The sequence below is a fragment of the Chrysochloris asiatica genome, unplaced genomic scaffold, assembly GCF_000296735.1.
Source record: "Chrysochloris asiatica unplaced genomic scaffold, ChrAsi1.0 scaffold00081, whole genome shotgun sequence".
In the NCBI taxonomy this organism is placed as follows: domain Eukaryota; kingdom Metazoa; phylum Chordata; class Mammalia; order Afrosoricida; family Chrysochloridae; genus Chrysochloris; species Chrysochloris asiatica.
In genome coordinates, this window is record NW_006408599.1 from 2,362,453 (window position 1) to 2,380,677 (window position 18,225).

An 18,225-nucleotide genomic window follows, 5' to 3' on the forward strand; every position below is an offset into this window, starting at 1 on the left:
TCTCCTGGGGAATGGTGTGAGTTTCAGACTGCTGACTCTGAGGTTAGCAGCCCAACTCATAACCACTATGCTAAGACAAACCAAAACTATCTAAAACAACAGCTAGCTTGAGTAGAATATTTGCAGAGATTGCATTAAGGATTAAAGAAGGGGTAGGGCAAGGACATTCAACTTCCTTTCAGCTCTCTCATCTTACCACCTTGTTTTTAACAAAAGAAAGAAAAGAACGCAAGAAGAGAGAAGAGGTAAAAGAAGTTTGGAGATTTTTTTTTTTTCCCCCAGTTTTGGAGATTATTTTGGAGGTTTCTCCTGCTCTGAAATACAATGAAATTGAACCACTGAAGGAAATACATATACCATGCATATATCATTCTACTGAAAGCCACTTCCTTAAAGCCCTCGGTTGCTTTGTTCTGTACATATATATGCACATCCGCATACATATCACTCAAATTTGTCCATCAAACTAAGAGAGACTTTGAGAAAGGACACTGAGAGAAAAACGATGAGCTAAAGACTATCTAGATAGAATGATATTCTATCCCTCATAAAACAAGCCAACATTTCTTGATTTACTTACATGTTTTGGGTCTTCAGAATCCAGACTACTGATGACTGTTTGCAGGTCCTTAACCTCCTTTTGCTTTTCGGCAAGTTCCTGTCTTTGCTTTTCCATTGGCATTTCTAGATCCAGAGCTTCCAGGCGTAATTTATTTAGAAGCTGTATCCTTCCACTCAACTGCTTGAAAAGAAGGTCTTTCTCTGCTTCTGAAATCTAATTTCCCCACAGCCAACATAACATTCAATTAACAGGATAGCAACACTGGTTTACTAATTTAAAGAAAACAAATTCTAAAATTTAAAGAGAGTTTTATTCTCTATTAGTTTTTTAAGTAAACTGTTAGACGTGATCCACGTACTCCATTCAGATCTTAAACTTTTATGTGTTATATGTAAGAAATCTTATTTGATAAAGTTTATGAAAATAATATAGTAACAAGTATAAATGAAGTTTTCATTCCAGTACAAGCAATTTAGAATTATTAATAATAACAATAATATTAATGATAAGCCAGTGGCCATCGAGTTGAATCTGACTCATGGCAACCCATGTGTACCTGACTTTATATAACATTTACTATGTGCTGGGAAAATTCTAAGCTCTTTACATACTTTAGTTCTCAAAACAAATACAGTAGAAAGTATATTTACCTAATTTTACAGATAAGGAAATTGATTCATAGAAAATTTAAGTAGCTTGCCCAAGTTCCCATTATTAGTAGGCAGTGGAGCCAAGACTTAAACCTACCAACTACACTGCAGTCTTCTGTTGTTAAGTGCTGTCGAGTCAGTTCTGACTCATAGCGATCCTATATAGGGTTTCCGAGGCTATAAGTATTTGCAGGAACAGAAAGCCTCATCTTTCTCCCTCAGAGAGCTGGTGGGCTCAAACTGCCGACCATGTGGTTTGTAGTCTAGTGCTTATACTACAGACACACTGTGTCTTCTAGCTGGTAAAAATATTACGATAGTTAACCAATAAATTCTGAGTACTAGTTTAGAAGCAGTAACTTTAATACCTTATCTTCTATTTCTAATGTTTTTAAGCAGAGAAATTTATACAAAAGAAGAAATAAATCTTTAAAAACCTATGTAAATTTTTTTTAAAAAATACGGATGCAGAAAAGACTGGAAAGAAATGAGATATTGATAATGTAATGACTGTCTGCAAGCAATGAGACTGTTGTAGTTCTTGACTCTTTAAACTCTTCTATATTTCCAAAGAAGTGCTGGTGTGGCACTGTCAGAAAAGCACTGAACTGCTAACTAATTGCAAGGTCAGTAGTTCTACCAGCTGCTCCTCAGAAACCCTCCACAGGGTCACTATGAGTCAGAATCAACTCAACAGCACTCAAAAACAACAATATTTCCAAAAAGGAATCCTGGTGCTACAGTGGTTAAGCACTCATTTATTAAACAAAAGGTCATCAGTTCAACCCCACCTGCTAGTCCTCAAACTTGAAAGATGAGGTAGTCTGTTCCCATAACTCTTACAGCCTTGGAAGCCCCCTAAGGAGCAGTTCTACTCTGTCCTACAGGGTCACTCTGAGTCAATGTCAACAGGTTTATATAGCTCCAAAATCTTTCCCATAATCACGATAGCTTTATAATCAGAAAAAATAAATTTAATTCCATGTCGACTGGTAAAATCACCTCACAGAACGGAATTGTAAAACTACAGCAAACTCTCATTAGACTGAGATCTTTATTTTACTGACTTGAAAAATATGAATAAAAACAAGGCTGCAGCTTACATTTGTCATCATGTCAAACAAATTAATACTGCAAAGAAAACATATTTAACTCATTTAAAAGAACATTTTGTAAGGATCCATTTATGTCCAAATTATTACATAGACTATTTAAACCTATCAATTTAGCTATATAAAACTTTGACCAGTACTACTATAAAAGCCATATTTGCCTTTTAAATTTATTCATTATTCCATAATTATTTAAGCAGCACTGATTCAAAACTATTTTCCATGAAAATGAAGGGAACAAACATTTCACTACTGCATTTCCTCTTAGCCTCATTGTTTTGTTTTTACATACTTTTTTCAGTTGTTTAGCTTCTTCCAGTTGTTTATATTCTTCAGTAGCTCTTAAAATTTGTTGTTCTGCCTTTTCTATTTCATCATAAAGTTCTGCTAGCCGTGTTTGTGCTACAATTTAAAAACAAAGGTTAACATACGTACACAAGAAAAACTTGAATTCTGAAATTCCTACCGTATAGAATTTTTTCTTTGTAATTACCTCCCAACTAAATTACCTCATTATAGATCACAGGAATACAAAAAGTAATTTCTTATGGTGGGTTTTAATCTTTAGAGCAAAATTTTTCATGATATGCTTATTGTCGTTGTTAACTACCATCAAGTTGTTTTCAACTCACAGAGACCCCGTATATAGGATTTCCGAGGAGTAGCTGGTGGGTTTGAACCACTGGCCTTGTGGTTAACAGTCTAGTGCTTACCCTACAGTGCCACAGCAAGACTCCTCATGATATGCTATGGTTCTACAATTGAGCTTTTTCACTCAATTTGTAAAATTCTTAACATAAAAGGGCTTTTACTCAGTATTTCCAACACTACAGAACCTTTCAAAAGAATAAAGAATTTTATTTGTATAATTATTTGGTATACATGCACTTACATGTTACTGGATCATAATTAGATTCAGGGTATTAAAAAAACAACCACCCATGCTTGAGGCAAATGCTTTATTACTGGGTTCAATATCAAGAAACTCACTACTGTATATTTTTTCTAGCTATAAGGTATCTCAAATCAGTTATTTACTACCTCAAATTTCTTTCTCATGCCCTCTCTCCTACAAAACTATATGCCCCTTGATACTAGTCTACACATATATCTGATTTATCTTGCTGCCCCACCACAGAGCTTTGCATAATACATGCAGACAAGAAGAACTTGGGCTCTTCTCTCCTGTCTTCAAGTCAGTCTCTACTGGCCTGCCACATCTTGTCCTTAACCATCAACCAAGGGAAGGGAAGGTGCTCATCTGACTGGTGAGTGGGCCATGGCTACCAGTGGGATGCGAACACTCAGGTCTGTAGTCTCCATTAGCCCAGTGCATAAAGTTGACTCAAAGTGTGTCACTGATAGGATCTCTAAAGTGCCCTCTTAGCTTGACTTCTTCCTTCATGTGACTTCCCTACAAGGTGTACCGTCCCTGAATTAGATACCTTTCCCTGCCTTGGGCAATGTGAGAGGAGCAAAGGTGGGAAAGTGAAGTGGGGGGTAGGTCAGGGAGAGCAGGATATCAGTCTTCAGCCTAGGCCTAAGGACAATGTTTGATCCAGATTATCCAAAGTGCTGCTTTAGGTGCTGGCTGCATGCATAACAATCAATAAAGTACTTTACTTGCTTCAAAGATTACTAATTATGTCTTTTTGTATAGAACTCCAATGGGGAGCAGGGCTGGGTGGCAGGGCAGGATTAGATCCTCTAGACATGATAACTATCAATTCACTGTCAAAAACCCATCCTTGACTCTAAAAGGGATCATTAAAAGAAACTGTTTGGATGAAACAATACTTTTAGACTTTTCATGTAAAATAACAATATAATGAATATCATAAACATGTTGAAAGATTAAAAGAACTCTGAAACAAAAATTACCTACATACTACATACTCAATCTTTTTATATTTTTAAAGAATTTAGAAAAAAAGATTTTTAACCTGCACTTATTTTTGTCTCTTTGTCTTCTAGTTGTAGATCCAGTGGCGCTTTCATGTGAGCATGCTCAGTTCTCAGTTGTTCCCCTTCAGCTGGCTCCATCTTCCTGACCTGCACTGGCTGGGCATTATCAATAATGTAACTCTCTGTGGTGAACATATTCCTCTTGTATCTGGATTTGCCAATGTAAGGGCTTTCATCCGGGGCTTTATCAACCTCAACATACTGAAAAACAAAGGAAATTAACAGATTCATGGCATGAAAAATAACTTTAAATCAATCAAATGGCGTTATTCATTTTTATTAATGGAAAACATCACACAGAAGTATCAGCATTCATACTCAATTCTAACTACATATCTAAATCAAAAAATATACATTATACTTTTTTCTTATTGTTAATACATCAAAAAAGAATTAGCCCTGAAAATGGTCTCAAAAAGAATCCCTCTACCCCAAATAGTGAAAGAGTGTGGACTGTCTGAGTAAAGAGCTGTCCATAACGATGTGAGTTTGAGGAGAAACCTGGATTTTTGTTTATTTGTTTTCTTGGCTGATATAAGTAAGATCTCAGTATAATAAATCTAAAAACTGGATTTTAAAATTGCATAATGTATGATAACAGCATCATTAGGTTCCAATGGCATATCTGAAATAATATGAAACCTAGTGACTACTGTTGTAAGGCCACTGGGCCAGGCAGTATACTTTTTCCTGTAAGCCGTCTGAATTGAAGAGAGCTGCTCCACCTACTCTCTGAGGCTTTGTAATTAATTGAGGGTGAGAGAGCTGCCTGGAGTTACAGACACAGAGAGATACAACAGTAGGCAAAGAGCCCCATGGGGCTTTTTACCTCAGTGCTCTAACTCACAAAACTAAATCTAACTCACAGATTCACACAGTTTACTGTGATTTTGCCCTCATAATAAAGAAGAAGAATGTTGTTGTTAAGTGCCATAGAGTCGGTTCCGACCTATAGTCACCCTGTATAGGGTTTCCAAGGAGCAGCTGGTGAGCTTGAACCACTAATCTTGCAGTTCAAACAACTTCGCAGTCTGACGCATTAACCCACAGTGCCACACCAGGACTCCAAAGAAGAATAGCTATTCATAAAAGTCCCTAAAACACCTGTACCCAACCCACCCATGCTGCCTTTGAACTTTGGGTTGCTAAAACATAAAAACTCACCTCTGATGGATAATAATTGAGTGGCTCAAATTTAGCATCAATTTTATAAAAGGCCAGCTCCTGCTCCAGCTCATACTGTTTCTGACACGCTCGCGTTAGTTCCATGGTCTTCTGTTTGAGCTATTGGCCCAATGCAATAAAATACATAGCAACAGTAAGTTAGTGTAAAGGTGCAACAACATGGCAAGTTTCTAGGCATAATTAATAATTAGATATTTTTAAAACTCCACAGCAAACAGTACATCCAGAACATTTAAAATTCAAATTATAAATAATGAAACATAAATTGATCATTTTATAAGAGATCACATAAAAGACCTTTGAAATTTATGTTTTTCAAGTTGCTATACGAATAAAGATTTTTTAAATCATTAAGTTTGCTTTATTCAAACATGAAATTACTTTATATCAATGATTTCTAAGTAAATTGACCTTTAAAGTATCTGCTTCATGATTTCTCAATAATTAAATTTATTTAATATATTCTGTGGTTTTAAAAATTACTTCAAATTATGAGGAGAATTCGATTTTGACATTAACTACAAATGAATTATGCAGTATGAAGGAAGAAAAAATGAAACCGTTTTCATTGTTTTAAGTGTTCAGAATATTGTAGAGTTAAGGGATGTGAATAAGCGCAATCAGGTGAAAATACAAAATAAGTCTACTGTAGCTAAACTTTTTAAGTTATTTTTACAAGTTTTTAGAGCTGGGAGAATACAAGGAACCATCCAATCTAATTCTCTAAATTTATAAATAAAGAAATTGAGTCCCATATTGGTGAAGTACCTTGTCAAAAGTCACATATAAGATTAGAGATACAGGCTAACTATTTTATAAACTAACTACCTGCCTTCTGTGAGTTCATTTCAAAGGTCTACTAAGTGATTTATGCCTTTTGTGTGTGTGCACCCATGTCTGATAGTAGATACCAAAGAACATGCAGAAAAACTTCATTAATATAAAAATTAAAACTGACAAGAACAGTTGTACAAACAATGTACATTTTACAACACAGAGAAAACTAAAATCGTGCATGATTCAGCTTACAGTCACCTCTTGATTATCTGTCAAAGCAGAAATAACACCAGCCTGGATAAGAGGCAATACTGATTGTTGAGTAGTCACTGTGTGTACCACACATGGGGCTAAGCATCTTACTCGTGCTATCTCCTAAATCTTCACACCAACCCTATGAATCATAAAAACTGCACAGAGAGGTTACGTCACTTGCCCAGTCACAGAGCTCATAGTGGAAGAGGCAGTGTTCAATTCCAGGTCTCTTGATCTGAACTCCAGCACTCTTTTGTACCACCCTGCCTTCATGCCTTACTGCAGGGTATCCAGCACATTACCTACCCAGAGGGATGCTTTCACTGAGTGCTCAGGCATCTCTAAAAGCAACTCACAACCAACAGCATCCACTAATCCTGGACGTCTCTCTCCAAAGCTCACTGGCATTAAGGCCAAACAAATGGAACCACAGATAATGCAGGCAAATAATAATCAATATTCTGGGCTTTTCAAAGTACTTTTGGATCTTTTAGAGCACTAGGTTTGTTGTTGCTGCTGTTAAGTGCCGTCAAGTCGGTTCCAACTCTTAGCAACCTTGTATAGGGTTTCTGAGGAGTAACTGGTGAGCTTGAACCACTGAACCTGTGGTTTAAACAGACCTTGCAGTCCAGCACATTAATCCACAGAGCCTCATCAAGACTCTTAAAAAAAAATACGGAACACTTCATGAATTTGCATGTCATATGGTAAAAAATAAATGTCAGTTGCAGAAATGTACGACCAATATAAGGAGTCAAAAGACATGGAAAATAGGCTGGTTATAGAATTACCTTGGATAATCATGAGCTGACTGCTGTTAACATATTTATCAATCAGAAAATGATACAAATTCCTTCCCCCACATCTAAATTTACTCGCATACGCATACAATCATTAAAACCAAACCAACAAACCAAAACATACACATGAGCACATTTCCCCAGAAGGCAAGACAGTTTTAAACTAAAAAAAAAAGATAAGCAAGCATATTAATACATGTTACCATGCAAACAATGAAAATTATAGTGTACAGTTCAGCCCTGATGCAACTACCTTTAAGGAAGAATAAAGCATCAGCAGAAAAGGGCCTGCAAGAAACCACTGCTAAAAAGGAGAAAGAAGCAGATATAGACTATCACCTGGAGACCTCTAGAGAGCTATGCTGTAATCATACAAGTTGCAACATTCTATTTTACTGATCGCCTACCTTTGGAAGATCTGATTAATATGTACATTATTTACATGGACAGATTTAATCATTACTCTGAGAGTTAAAGATTATTTAATTAATTTGTTTCTAATTATTTTCACATTAATTACCATATTAATGGAGTTCTGGTGTGGCACTGTAGGATCAGCACTAGCCTGCTAACAATAAGGTTGGTGGTTCAAACCCACCAGCTGTTCCTTGAAAACCCTATAGAGGCTTTCTATGAGTCAGCACTTAGCAACATCTCATTAAATCCTGACAAGTCTGTGAGGCAGGCAGGATAGGAAAACCATCCTCATTTAAAAATGAGGAAAGTGGAAGACAGGCATTAAATCACTTCCAGAAGAACAAAGAGTAAGTTCAATTAATACTTGTTGGTGACAGTGGTTGGGGAATTACTATGGTTTAAGTGGTCACCAGAAGTTTTACTCCAATGTTACTAATTTTCTTGGTATATATAATGTGTACATACACACACACACATATTTTGCAAACTATCCGACCTAAGGAAACTGAAAAGCACTATACAACTAGAGATATCATCAGATATTCTGCATACAATAATAGAAAACATTTTTCAAAGGCAGATTCTTAAAATAACACCCAGAATTCTTTTGTAGCACAGAATAGTCCCTTGGGCTGAAAAAAACAAAACGAAACACAGAACAGCAAAAGTATATGAACTGCCTACTTAAAGAGCAAATACAAAATAGCTAACACATACATATATAATACTCGATAGAGAACTAAAGAAATTCAAAATTAAAACATTAATGAGATTCCATTTCTTCATATTCACAAGATCCAATGGGGAACTTTACTGCTGTCGAAGTGTAAAATGGTTTTAAGCTTACTGAAGCATGTATTAACACTTATCAAAGTTTTAAATACAAATTATGCAGTAATTTCACTGGTAGTGATTTATTGTAAAGGATTAGTAGCACGAATACACATATGTGGAGGCTTCAAAAAGTTAATGGAAGAATTCCACTATCTTTTATATTCCATTTTTCCATAAAATTTTTTGAAGTTTCTTTGTGCAACTCCCTTCAACCCGCATGTCTCTATACCATTATCTCTAATAGCAAAAAACTGGAGGCCATTTAAATATTCATCAGTTGGAGTAAGCTAAATAAATTATGAGGATCCATATAATGGGAACACTAATGCAGACTTTCAAAAGAGTGAAGATATATATTTATTTACATATATAATTATGCATTTTTAAACTTAATTTTTAACTTGAAGAGCTGTTCATGATATACTGTTATAAGAGAAATAAGTTGCAGACCTATACAATAAGACTCCATTTTGTTTTTAAAATCATAAACATGTTCAAGAATCTCTTTTTTTTTTTTTAACCATTGTGTTAAAAACACAGCAAATTCGTTTCCTATTCAACAATGCATACATAATGTGTCCCATGATACCGGTTGCTATCCCCACAATATTATAAGCACTCTCCCTATTTCAACCCACCCTTCCTGTTCCATCCCTTAAGTTACTAGCTCCTCCTTGTCTTCTCAGCTTTATTTTGGGGCAAATGCTGCCCATCTGGTCTCATAATGTTGACCATTCTAAGGAGCACTTTTCAAAGGTTTCTATGTCTTTAATTATATACATATATATATATATTAATTACCTGTATAAGCACAGAAAATAGGAAAGATATATATCAACACTCAAGAAACGGGGTAGGAAAACTGATAGCTTCATTTTCTACTGTATAAATTTGTGTTACTGACTTTGTTATAATAAACACATTCATTCTGCATACAAAACTATGTTTAAGTAGTGAACGATAAAAATAACATAACCACATAAAGAAGGACACAGCCTGACAGCTACAAAAGTATTTACAGGGAAAAAAAAACAGCAAAAACCATTGACAATTTACACATTTACTCATAGCACAAATATCTACAACATTTAATTGAAAAAAAAAAAAAAAAAAAGGCAACAATTAACAGTCTATAATTTTGAACTAATACAAAGTTTTAAGACATGACATTCTCTCCAGGTTTCCACTGGGTTGAAAATGGGATGACTCTCTATGCCAGAGAGTCAGATAGAAAAATTATAGTTATTTCATCTTAGTAGCAAAAGATGGTCTAAATTCCAACAATGACCTATAATTGTGGAAAGTTTATTAAACATTGGCAAGTGTCAAATAATACCATAGTAACTATGACTCTTATTTTTGTATTTTAAAAACAAATTGATGTGATGGACCTGAAGTGTTCACTATTAAAATAAAATTGTCATGCTAGTCTACAATGGTTAAATTACTCATTAATCTACTCTATTTTTATTAATGGAAAGCAACAGAAGTATATATAACATAAAACCATGAAAATTATTAGATTATTAATAGTATTAATGCATGCCTTCAGAATCCAACTGGCAAATTTGAAAACTAAAGAACCCACAAATATTCTTAGTATTTAAATAACAGAGTAGGGAAGCTGTCCTATTTTTCCATTATACTCCACCCTTGGTATAAATTACCTTTTCTCTCAGGCAAAGAAGAGCTCAAGAAGGAGGTAGTTAAGTATTGACATTTCAAGTAATAACTTCCCTTCTAGACTGCAGGCCCACACACCAAGAATGCACAGATGGGATTCTTGTTAATAAAGCAAATGATAAGGCAGAATTCTTCTTGTCAACAAGGCAAGTAACTAAGCAAGACTGATTGATAATCTTGAAAGGGAAACACAAAAGAAGATACCTCTATGTAGGATTCTATTAATTATAAGAGAAGTATGATTCTCTAAGTTATGCAAAGATTAAAATAACAAACTGCTAGGAAAGAAAGAGAGAGGGTACCAATATGTATTTTTCCTTTGGGGAAAGTTGTTGTTGATATTAAATGCCATCAAGTCAGTTCTGACTCATAGTGACTCTGTATAAGGTTTCCAAGGCGTGTCTGGTGGGTTTGTACCATCGACCTTGTGGTTAGCAGTATGATACTAATCCTACAGTGCCTAATAATTTTACAGAATCAAAATCTCAGAACTTACAATGCCTTTTAAGGTCATTTAGTCAATTTTCCTGTCTAATGATCCCAATCGTTTCCTTCAAATCTAGAGCAACTGGCTAGCCTCTGCCTTTTTCAGTGACAGGAAAAACATTCCAGAGTTAATCACACTTTACCTCCAGAGAGATATTAGAAATTTCTCCACCATTCCTAAATGAAAACTGGTTTTCCTGTGACTGCACTGACCAGGTCTTAATCCTGTCCCATGGGATTTCGGTGCCTCTTCCATGCAATAGTTCTTTGAGTATCTGAAGGCAGTTGTCACAGCTCACTGGGTCTCCTCTTCTCTAGCCTCAATACTATCTCTTCCTTTAGTCACTCCTCATATGACATGGTCTCAAGCCTTTGGGTCAAGAACTTCTTGAACATATTCTATTTTTGTTTACTTTTCTTTTTTAAACTGCTTCCCCATCACCCTAGTTAATATGTGTCCACCCTTTAGCCAGTGAGCATATTCTATTTTTTTAATATCGTTTTTTCTTGTTTTAACCATAAAGCCAAGTTACATAAAACTTAAACATCACAGATATGCATACAGGACAATTTGGAAGTGTGCTATAATTGCACTCCTTTGTCAAAAATAACTACTGTCAAGAGTCTGGTACATATTCTACCATGTTCCCCACACAAGCTTATATAGGGCCATACTCAAAGTGGGGTTTTGCAACTAGCTTTTTTCACATATCAGTATGTGTTATAACATCCTTCTATGTCATGACACACAGCTCTGCAGTATTTTATTAGCAATGAATGTACTAGTCTACCATACGGATGTCCTCTAAGTTTCCCATTTACGGATTAGTTATTTCCTTTTTTGCTAACAGAAACAGTGTTGTATATGGTGGTGGTTGTGTATGGTAGATAGGTTCTGACTCAAAGTGACCCTTTATAGGGTTTTACAGGCTGTAAATATTTCAGGAGCAGAAAGCTTCATCTTCCTACTGTGGAGCAGCTGGTAGATTTGAACTGCTGATTTTTCAGTCAGCAGAACAACTCATAACCCACTATGCTACCAGGGCTCCTTAGATCCTTGTATGTAAGTGCCATCAAGTCAATTCTGATTCATAGTAACGCTGTATAGGATTCCTGCGGAGTGGCTGGTGGATTTGAACTACCATCCATGTGTCTAAGTATCCAGTGCTTATCCTACAACACGAACCAGGATTCAATATATGTATACAGCTGAATCTCAAAGATTCCAATTCTAGTATCTGTAGAGATGGCAACAAAATGTATATATAAAAAATCACACATACACACTCATCTTCAAATATATACATACCTATATAGCTCTATACAACAAACTATGAACCACAAGGTTGGCAATTAGAGTCCACCAGCTTGAGAAAAAGATGAGGCTTTCTGCTCCCCCAAAGATTCACAGCCTCAGAAACCCTATACAGCATGACTATGAGTCGGAACCAACTCAACAGCACTTAACAATAACATTGTGCTGTCAAGTTGGTTCTGACTCATAACGACCCTGTATAGGGTTTCCAATGAGCAGCTGGTGGGTTTGAACTGTCGACCTTGTGGTTCAAAGTCTAGTGCTGATCCTACAGCGCAACACCAGGCATCCATATCCTTGTTCAAGCATATATATGTCTGAATATGAGTGTGTATGTGTGATCTTTTAAGCATTCTTGCTACTATCTCTACAGATAATTGGAATTGGAATCTCTGAGATATAGAATGTCTAAGAGTTGAATAATTTTGTCAAATTGCCATCTAAAAGTTTTTGCCGAAGTTCAGTCTCACCAGGAGTGTTGTTGCTTTAAAGAAATACAAGCATTTAGGGGTAGTCTGACCAACCTTTCGCAGTGTAGAGCTTCTTCCTTCTCCTCTGTCGGAAGCACACTTAAAAACAATGCGGCCCAAGCTAGCACACTTTTGACAGTCATAGCACACAGTAGACAATCCACAACTCATAAAGTCTTGTATCTATTCCTATTAAACCACGTCTTCCCCATCCAATAAAGAAGTTGTGTATGTATATATTTTTAGAACCACAGGCAAAGAACTCTGTATCTTAAGAAAACACAAATATGAACTTACCAGTTCGTTCTTTGTATTTAGGTCACTCTCTAGCTCCTCACAGTTTTGTTTCTGTAACATGGCCTCCTCTTTCAATGATTTGTTCAGTTGATCTTGATTTTTAATTTCCTCAAGGAACCTCGTTTGCTTACTCTTTAGCTCTTCAGTTTCCATCACAGTCTTTTCCAAGTCTCTCTCTAATCTTTCTACCTCTTCTGTCAATAAAAATTTATTTATTATTATCTTTCCTACTTAAAGTTAAAAATACTTTTCAAACAAAAGCAGAAGTCATCTGAGGATAACATAAACACAATTCTACTTTAAAAACTAGCCACTACAATTTTAGAAAAACTACTTAATCTGGATTTTGAAATTGATTTTTATAAGAAAGGTAGAAGGCATTATCATTTGGATTAATTTTTTAAAGTCAGTTTCAATTTTATTGCATTAACTTTAACGATAGACAAATTATATAGTTCAAATGTTATTAAATTGATTTCAAACATAGGTTTGTTTATCCACAGAGGATAAACACAGGATTTCAAGTCATGCATGATGCAGTCCATTGTCCATTTAAAAATATGCTTCCTTCATCCACACAAAGCATTGAAAGGCATTTTTTCTTTTATACTACATAAAGCTAGGTGCAAATGTTGATGTTAATTTATTTCATTGTCAACTTGGATGATGAATCTGGAGGCACAAAAGTTCATAGTTAAAGATGCAAACAAAAAGCTTCTTTTATTTCTCTGATAGGAAATGGAGGCCTTCATTCATGGCTCTTGATTCTTACAGCAGATCACTTCTTCTTCTTCCCTTTTCCTTTTTTACTTCCCTCTCCTTGCTGAAAACTTTGGTCACCACCACCTGTTTTTTGTGTCCTTGTTTTTAGTTTAGGTTTCATTTCCGCTGCATACAACATTACTGACTTACATCAGGGAAACTGTACAAAACAGAGGCTGCCATCTTCCTGTTTGAGCTGGACCCGGACTCTGCCTCCGTATTGAACATTACAATTCCATTCTCTAGAGTACATTTTATTTTTCTCAAGAAATGCATTAAGTCCAACTGCTAAACATACATCTTGAATCTCTGTAGCTGTAGAATTTTCAACAGCCTCATTTATGGGGATGCGCCTCCCCTCCGTGATAGTCTTTTGTTATTTAAATAAGCAGGGTAGATACAAATGAACCTGATCTGGTCGGCAGAGGATCCCAAAGCAGAGCAAGCCATTTCCACTGGGGAGCGCACGGAGCCAGCGTGGATTTGGTAAAGAGAAAACTGACCAGTGGATTAAATTTTTAAAGATAACACTCTGCTTTTACTTAATTCAATTAGAATTGATAGGATAAGGTTTTCCCAGATTCCTATAAAAACATGCAATATTTAATTTGACATTTGTAATTACACTTAAAAGGATGCTATAAACATGTTTGTAAACAGTTACCTTAAAATCCTTCAAAGGCTTCCTACTGTTCTTAGGATGAGATCCAAAACCTTAAATGAAAAGCTCACATGATCTGTTCCTAAGCTCCCTCTCTAGCTTTATCTTCAAGATATTCCACAGCAGCCGTTCTGAAAGGATCCAGTTCTTCAGTCTTCCAATTTGTGATACCTTCTCTCATCTGCACTTTTATTCATGCTGTCTATCTGAGCTCACTGAGGTAACCATATTGTACCCTGCAGGCCCCGTTTTTGTTTTTGTTTTAAATAAAAAAACACTTTGAGAAGCCTGCCTTCATCCTACACGCTCTCAAGTTGGAAACTTCTGAGTGATGCTCCCACACCACCTGTACTTATACTGTGGCCCCTGTCACTGCAGCTGTAACTGAGAGCAAATAGCTTGGCTGTCTGCTTTCCCCATTCAAGTTTCATAAATAAAATCAGAAGCTGTATCCACGTGGTTCACCAATGGATTCCAAGAGCACAGCACCTGAATTTGCTATCATAAACACATAGTAATTATGCATATAAAATTGATATGTAAAATAATAAATGATCCATAAGCAGTTTAAATTTTTCTCCTATAGTATATTTATACCAGGACTTTCCTTTGCATTATTTATAGTTAAATGATGCCAAAACATAAACTTTAGGGTAATGAATGTTGGATTGTTATTGTTGTTGTTAAGTGCTGTTCAGTCGATTCCTACCCATAGCGACCCTATATAGGGTCTCTGAGGAGCAACTGGTGAGCTTGAACTGCTGACCTTGCAGTTCAAACGGCTTTGAAGTCTGGCACATTAACCCACAGCACCACACAAGGACTTCTACTAATGTTGGGTTGTTGTTGTTGTTATGTGCCATGGAATCGGTTCCGACTCATAGCGACCCTGTACAGGGTTTCCAAGGGTGTAAATCTTTACGGGAGCAGAAAGCCTCATCTTTCTCCCGCGGAACAGCTGGTAGTTTCAAACTGCTAACCCTGAGATTAGCAGCCCAATTTGTAACCACTACGCTACCAGAGCTCCTTAGTGGGGTCTAAATTTAACTTTACCATATTTCTCAATTATTGGATCAAACCATATGAGATTGATGTTTCTGGTACTCAACAACAGGCTAATATCAATTTCATATAGTTGAACATATGGCCTTATTTCCTAACAATCTAAAATGGCTACTTCATATCTTCCTGCTACTGCTGAAACTTACCATACTCCATGCTCCTTTCTTCTATTCACTTTCTCAGCTGATAACCTCATTAAGAAAAACAAAAAACCCACTGCCATCAAGTCAATAGGGTTTCCGAGATTATAAATCCTCCAAGGGAGCGGAGCAGGCAGCCTCATCTTTCTCCCATGGCATGGCTAGTGAGTTTGAGCCGCCGATCTTACAGTTAGCAGCCCAATGCCAAGCCCACATTGCCATCAGGGCTCCTAAAAGACCTCACTGAAAAACCATCAGTGGGAACCCTCTCATTTTCCTACTACTTTCCACTACTAAATCAATGAAGCCACCTACATCTTCATGCATCTTCTTTCTGATGGAAAACATGTCCTTCCTATTAATAGACAATGAGAAGACACTTACTCCTCTTTTTCTCTGCATCAGATCATCTAACCTTTTCAAGGACCATAGGAATTGAGCCAGAATTTGTGTCTCCACTATATTCTCAAATATTCTATTATTTTGATTGCTATCTTTAACGTTTACTCTATTTGTTTCTGCCCATTTCCTGGTCTAGAAGCTACTGACTTTTCCTTTTTTCTTTTTAAACTTTGGACTCATTTTGTTAGATCTTCTTGTTGTTAGGTGCCATCAAGTCGGCACCAACTCATAGCGACCTTATGTACAGCAGAACGAAACACTGCCCAATCCTGAGCCAACCTCACTACTGTTGCCACACTTGAGTCCATCGGTGCGGCCACCTGGCCAATCCATCTCGTTGAGGTTCTTCCTCTTTTTCTCTGACCCTCCATCTTACCAAACATGATATCCTTCTCCAGCGACTGTTCCCTCCCGACAATATGTCCAAAGTATGAGAGACGAAGTTTGGTCATCTTGGCCTCTAAGGAGCACTCTGGCTGCACTTCTTCCAAAACAGACTACTGGTTCTTTTGGCAGCCCGTGGCACTTTTAGTATTCTCCTCCAACACCATAATTAAGAGGCATCAATTCTTCTACGGTCTTCCTTATTCACTGTTCAGCTTTCACATGCATATGAGGTTACTGAAAATACCATGGCTTGGGTCAGGCGCACCTTAGTCCTCAAGCTGACATCTTTGCTGTTCAACACTTTAAAAAGTTCCTGTGCAGCACATTTGCCTAATGTAATACATCATTTGATTTCTTGACTGCTGCTTCCGTGAGTGTTGATAGTTGATCCAAGAAGAATGAAGTCCTTGACAACTTCAATCTTTTCTCTGTTGATAAGAATGTTATTTATTGGTCCAGTGGTGAGGATTTTTGTCTTCTTGACATTGAGATAGAATCCATACTGAAGCTCTTTGATCTTCATCAGTAAATGTTTCAAGTCTTCTTCACTTTCAGCAAGTAAGGTTGTATCATCTGCATATCGCAGGTTGTTAATGAGTCTTCCTCCAATCCTGATACCATGTTTTTCTTCATAGAACCCAGCTTCTCGTATTATTTATTCAGCATACAGGTTGAATAAGTACGGTAAAAGAATACAACTTTGTCGCACACCTTTCTTAATGTTAAAGCATTCAGGGTTCCCATGTTCTGTTTGAAAAACTGCTTCTTGGTCCAGGTACAGATTCCTCATGAGTACAATTAAGTGTTCTGGAATACTCATACTTCACAATGTTGTCCATAGCTTGTCATGATTCACACAATCAAAGCCTTTGCATAGTCAATAAAGCACAGGTAAACAAACATCTTTCTGATATTCTCTGCTTTCAGCCAAGATCTATCAGACATCAGCAATGATATCTCTCATTCCACAGTCTCTTCTGAATCCAGCTTGAACCTCTGGAAGTTCTCTGTCAATGTATGATTGTAGCCGTTTCTGTATTACCTTTAGAAAAACTTTACTCACATGACATATCAAAGAGATTGTCCGACAATTTCCGCATTCTGTTGGGTCACCTCTCTTTGGAATGGGCACAAATATGGATCTCTTCCAATCGGTCGGCCAGATAGTTGTCTTCCAAATTTCTTGGCAGAGATGAGTGAGTGCCTCCTGTGCCACCTCACTTTCATCAATTCCCGGTTCCTTGCTCTTTGCCAATTCCTTCAATGCGCCTTGTACTTCCTCCCTGAGTGTCATTGGCTCTTGATTATATGCTACCTCTTGAAACTGCTGAACATTAACCATTTCCTTTTGGTACAGTGACTGTTTATTCCTTCCATCTTTGCTTGATGCTTTCAGCATCATTCAATAATTTATTTGCCCAGAGAATCTTTCAATAATAAAAATCGAGGCTTGAATTTTTTCTTCAGTTCCACCAGCTTGAGAAATGCTGAGCATGTTTTTCCTTTTTGGTTTTCTGATTCCAAATCTTTGCACATTTTATTATAATATTTGGCTTTATCTTCTTGAGCTGATCTTTGAAATTTTCTGTTCAGCACTTGGACCTCCTAATTTCTTCCATTTGCTTTAGCATCTCTATGCTGGAGAGCAAGTTTCAGAGTCTCTTTTGACATCCATTTTGACCTTTTCCTTCTTTCTTGTCTTCTTAATGACTTTTTGCTTTCTTCACGTATGGTGTTCTTGATGTCATCACACAACTCTTCTGGTCTTCGGTCTTTAGCGTTTAATGTATCAAATCTGTTCTTCAGATTATCTGTAAATTCAGGTGGGATATATTCAAGGTCATATTTTGGCTCTGATGGACTTGTTTTCATTTTCTTCAGCTTCAGTTTGAATTTGCATATGAGTAATTAGATTTTAGGAGAGTGAAATTCTGGGAGGAAATTCTAAAGTTTCACCCAACATCTCCCTCCCAATCATTCTTAATCCACTGTAAACTGACAAT

General features: G+C 36.5%; 1 protein-coding gene and 1 pseudogene across 1 annotated transcript in view; both read right to left on the bottom strand.

Moving 5' to 3' along the window:
• The window catches only part of CNTRL (centriolin), a 109,546-nt gene that overhangs the window by 74,555 nt on the left and 16,766 nt on the right, over window positions 1-18,225 (bottom strand). Inside the window, exons 6-10 of the mRNA XM_006865666.1 lie at window positions 12,809-13,002; window positions 5,454-5,573; window positions 4,268-4,490; window positions 2,617-2,726; window positions 581-775 (exon numbers count right to left, since the gene is read on the bottom strand). Of these exons, the coding sequence (XP_006865728.1) occupies window positions 581-775; window positions 2,617-2,726; window positions 4,268-4,490; window positions 5,454-5,573; window positions 12,809-13,002 (842 nt within the window). The remainder of the gene's footprint in view (window positions 1-580; window positions 776-2,616; window positions 2,727-4,267; window positions 4,491-5,453; window positions 5,574-12,808; window positions 13,003-18,225) is intronic.
• On the bottom strand, window positions 13,587-14,020 carry LOC102814067 (annotated as a pseudogene).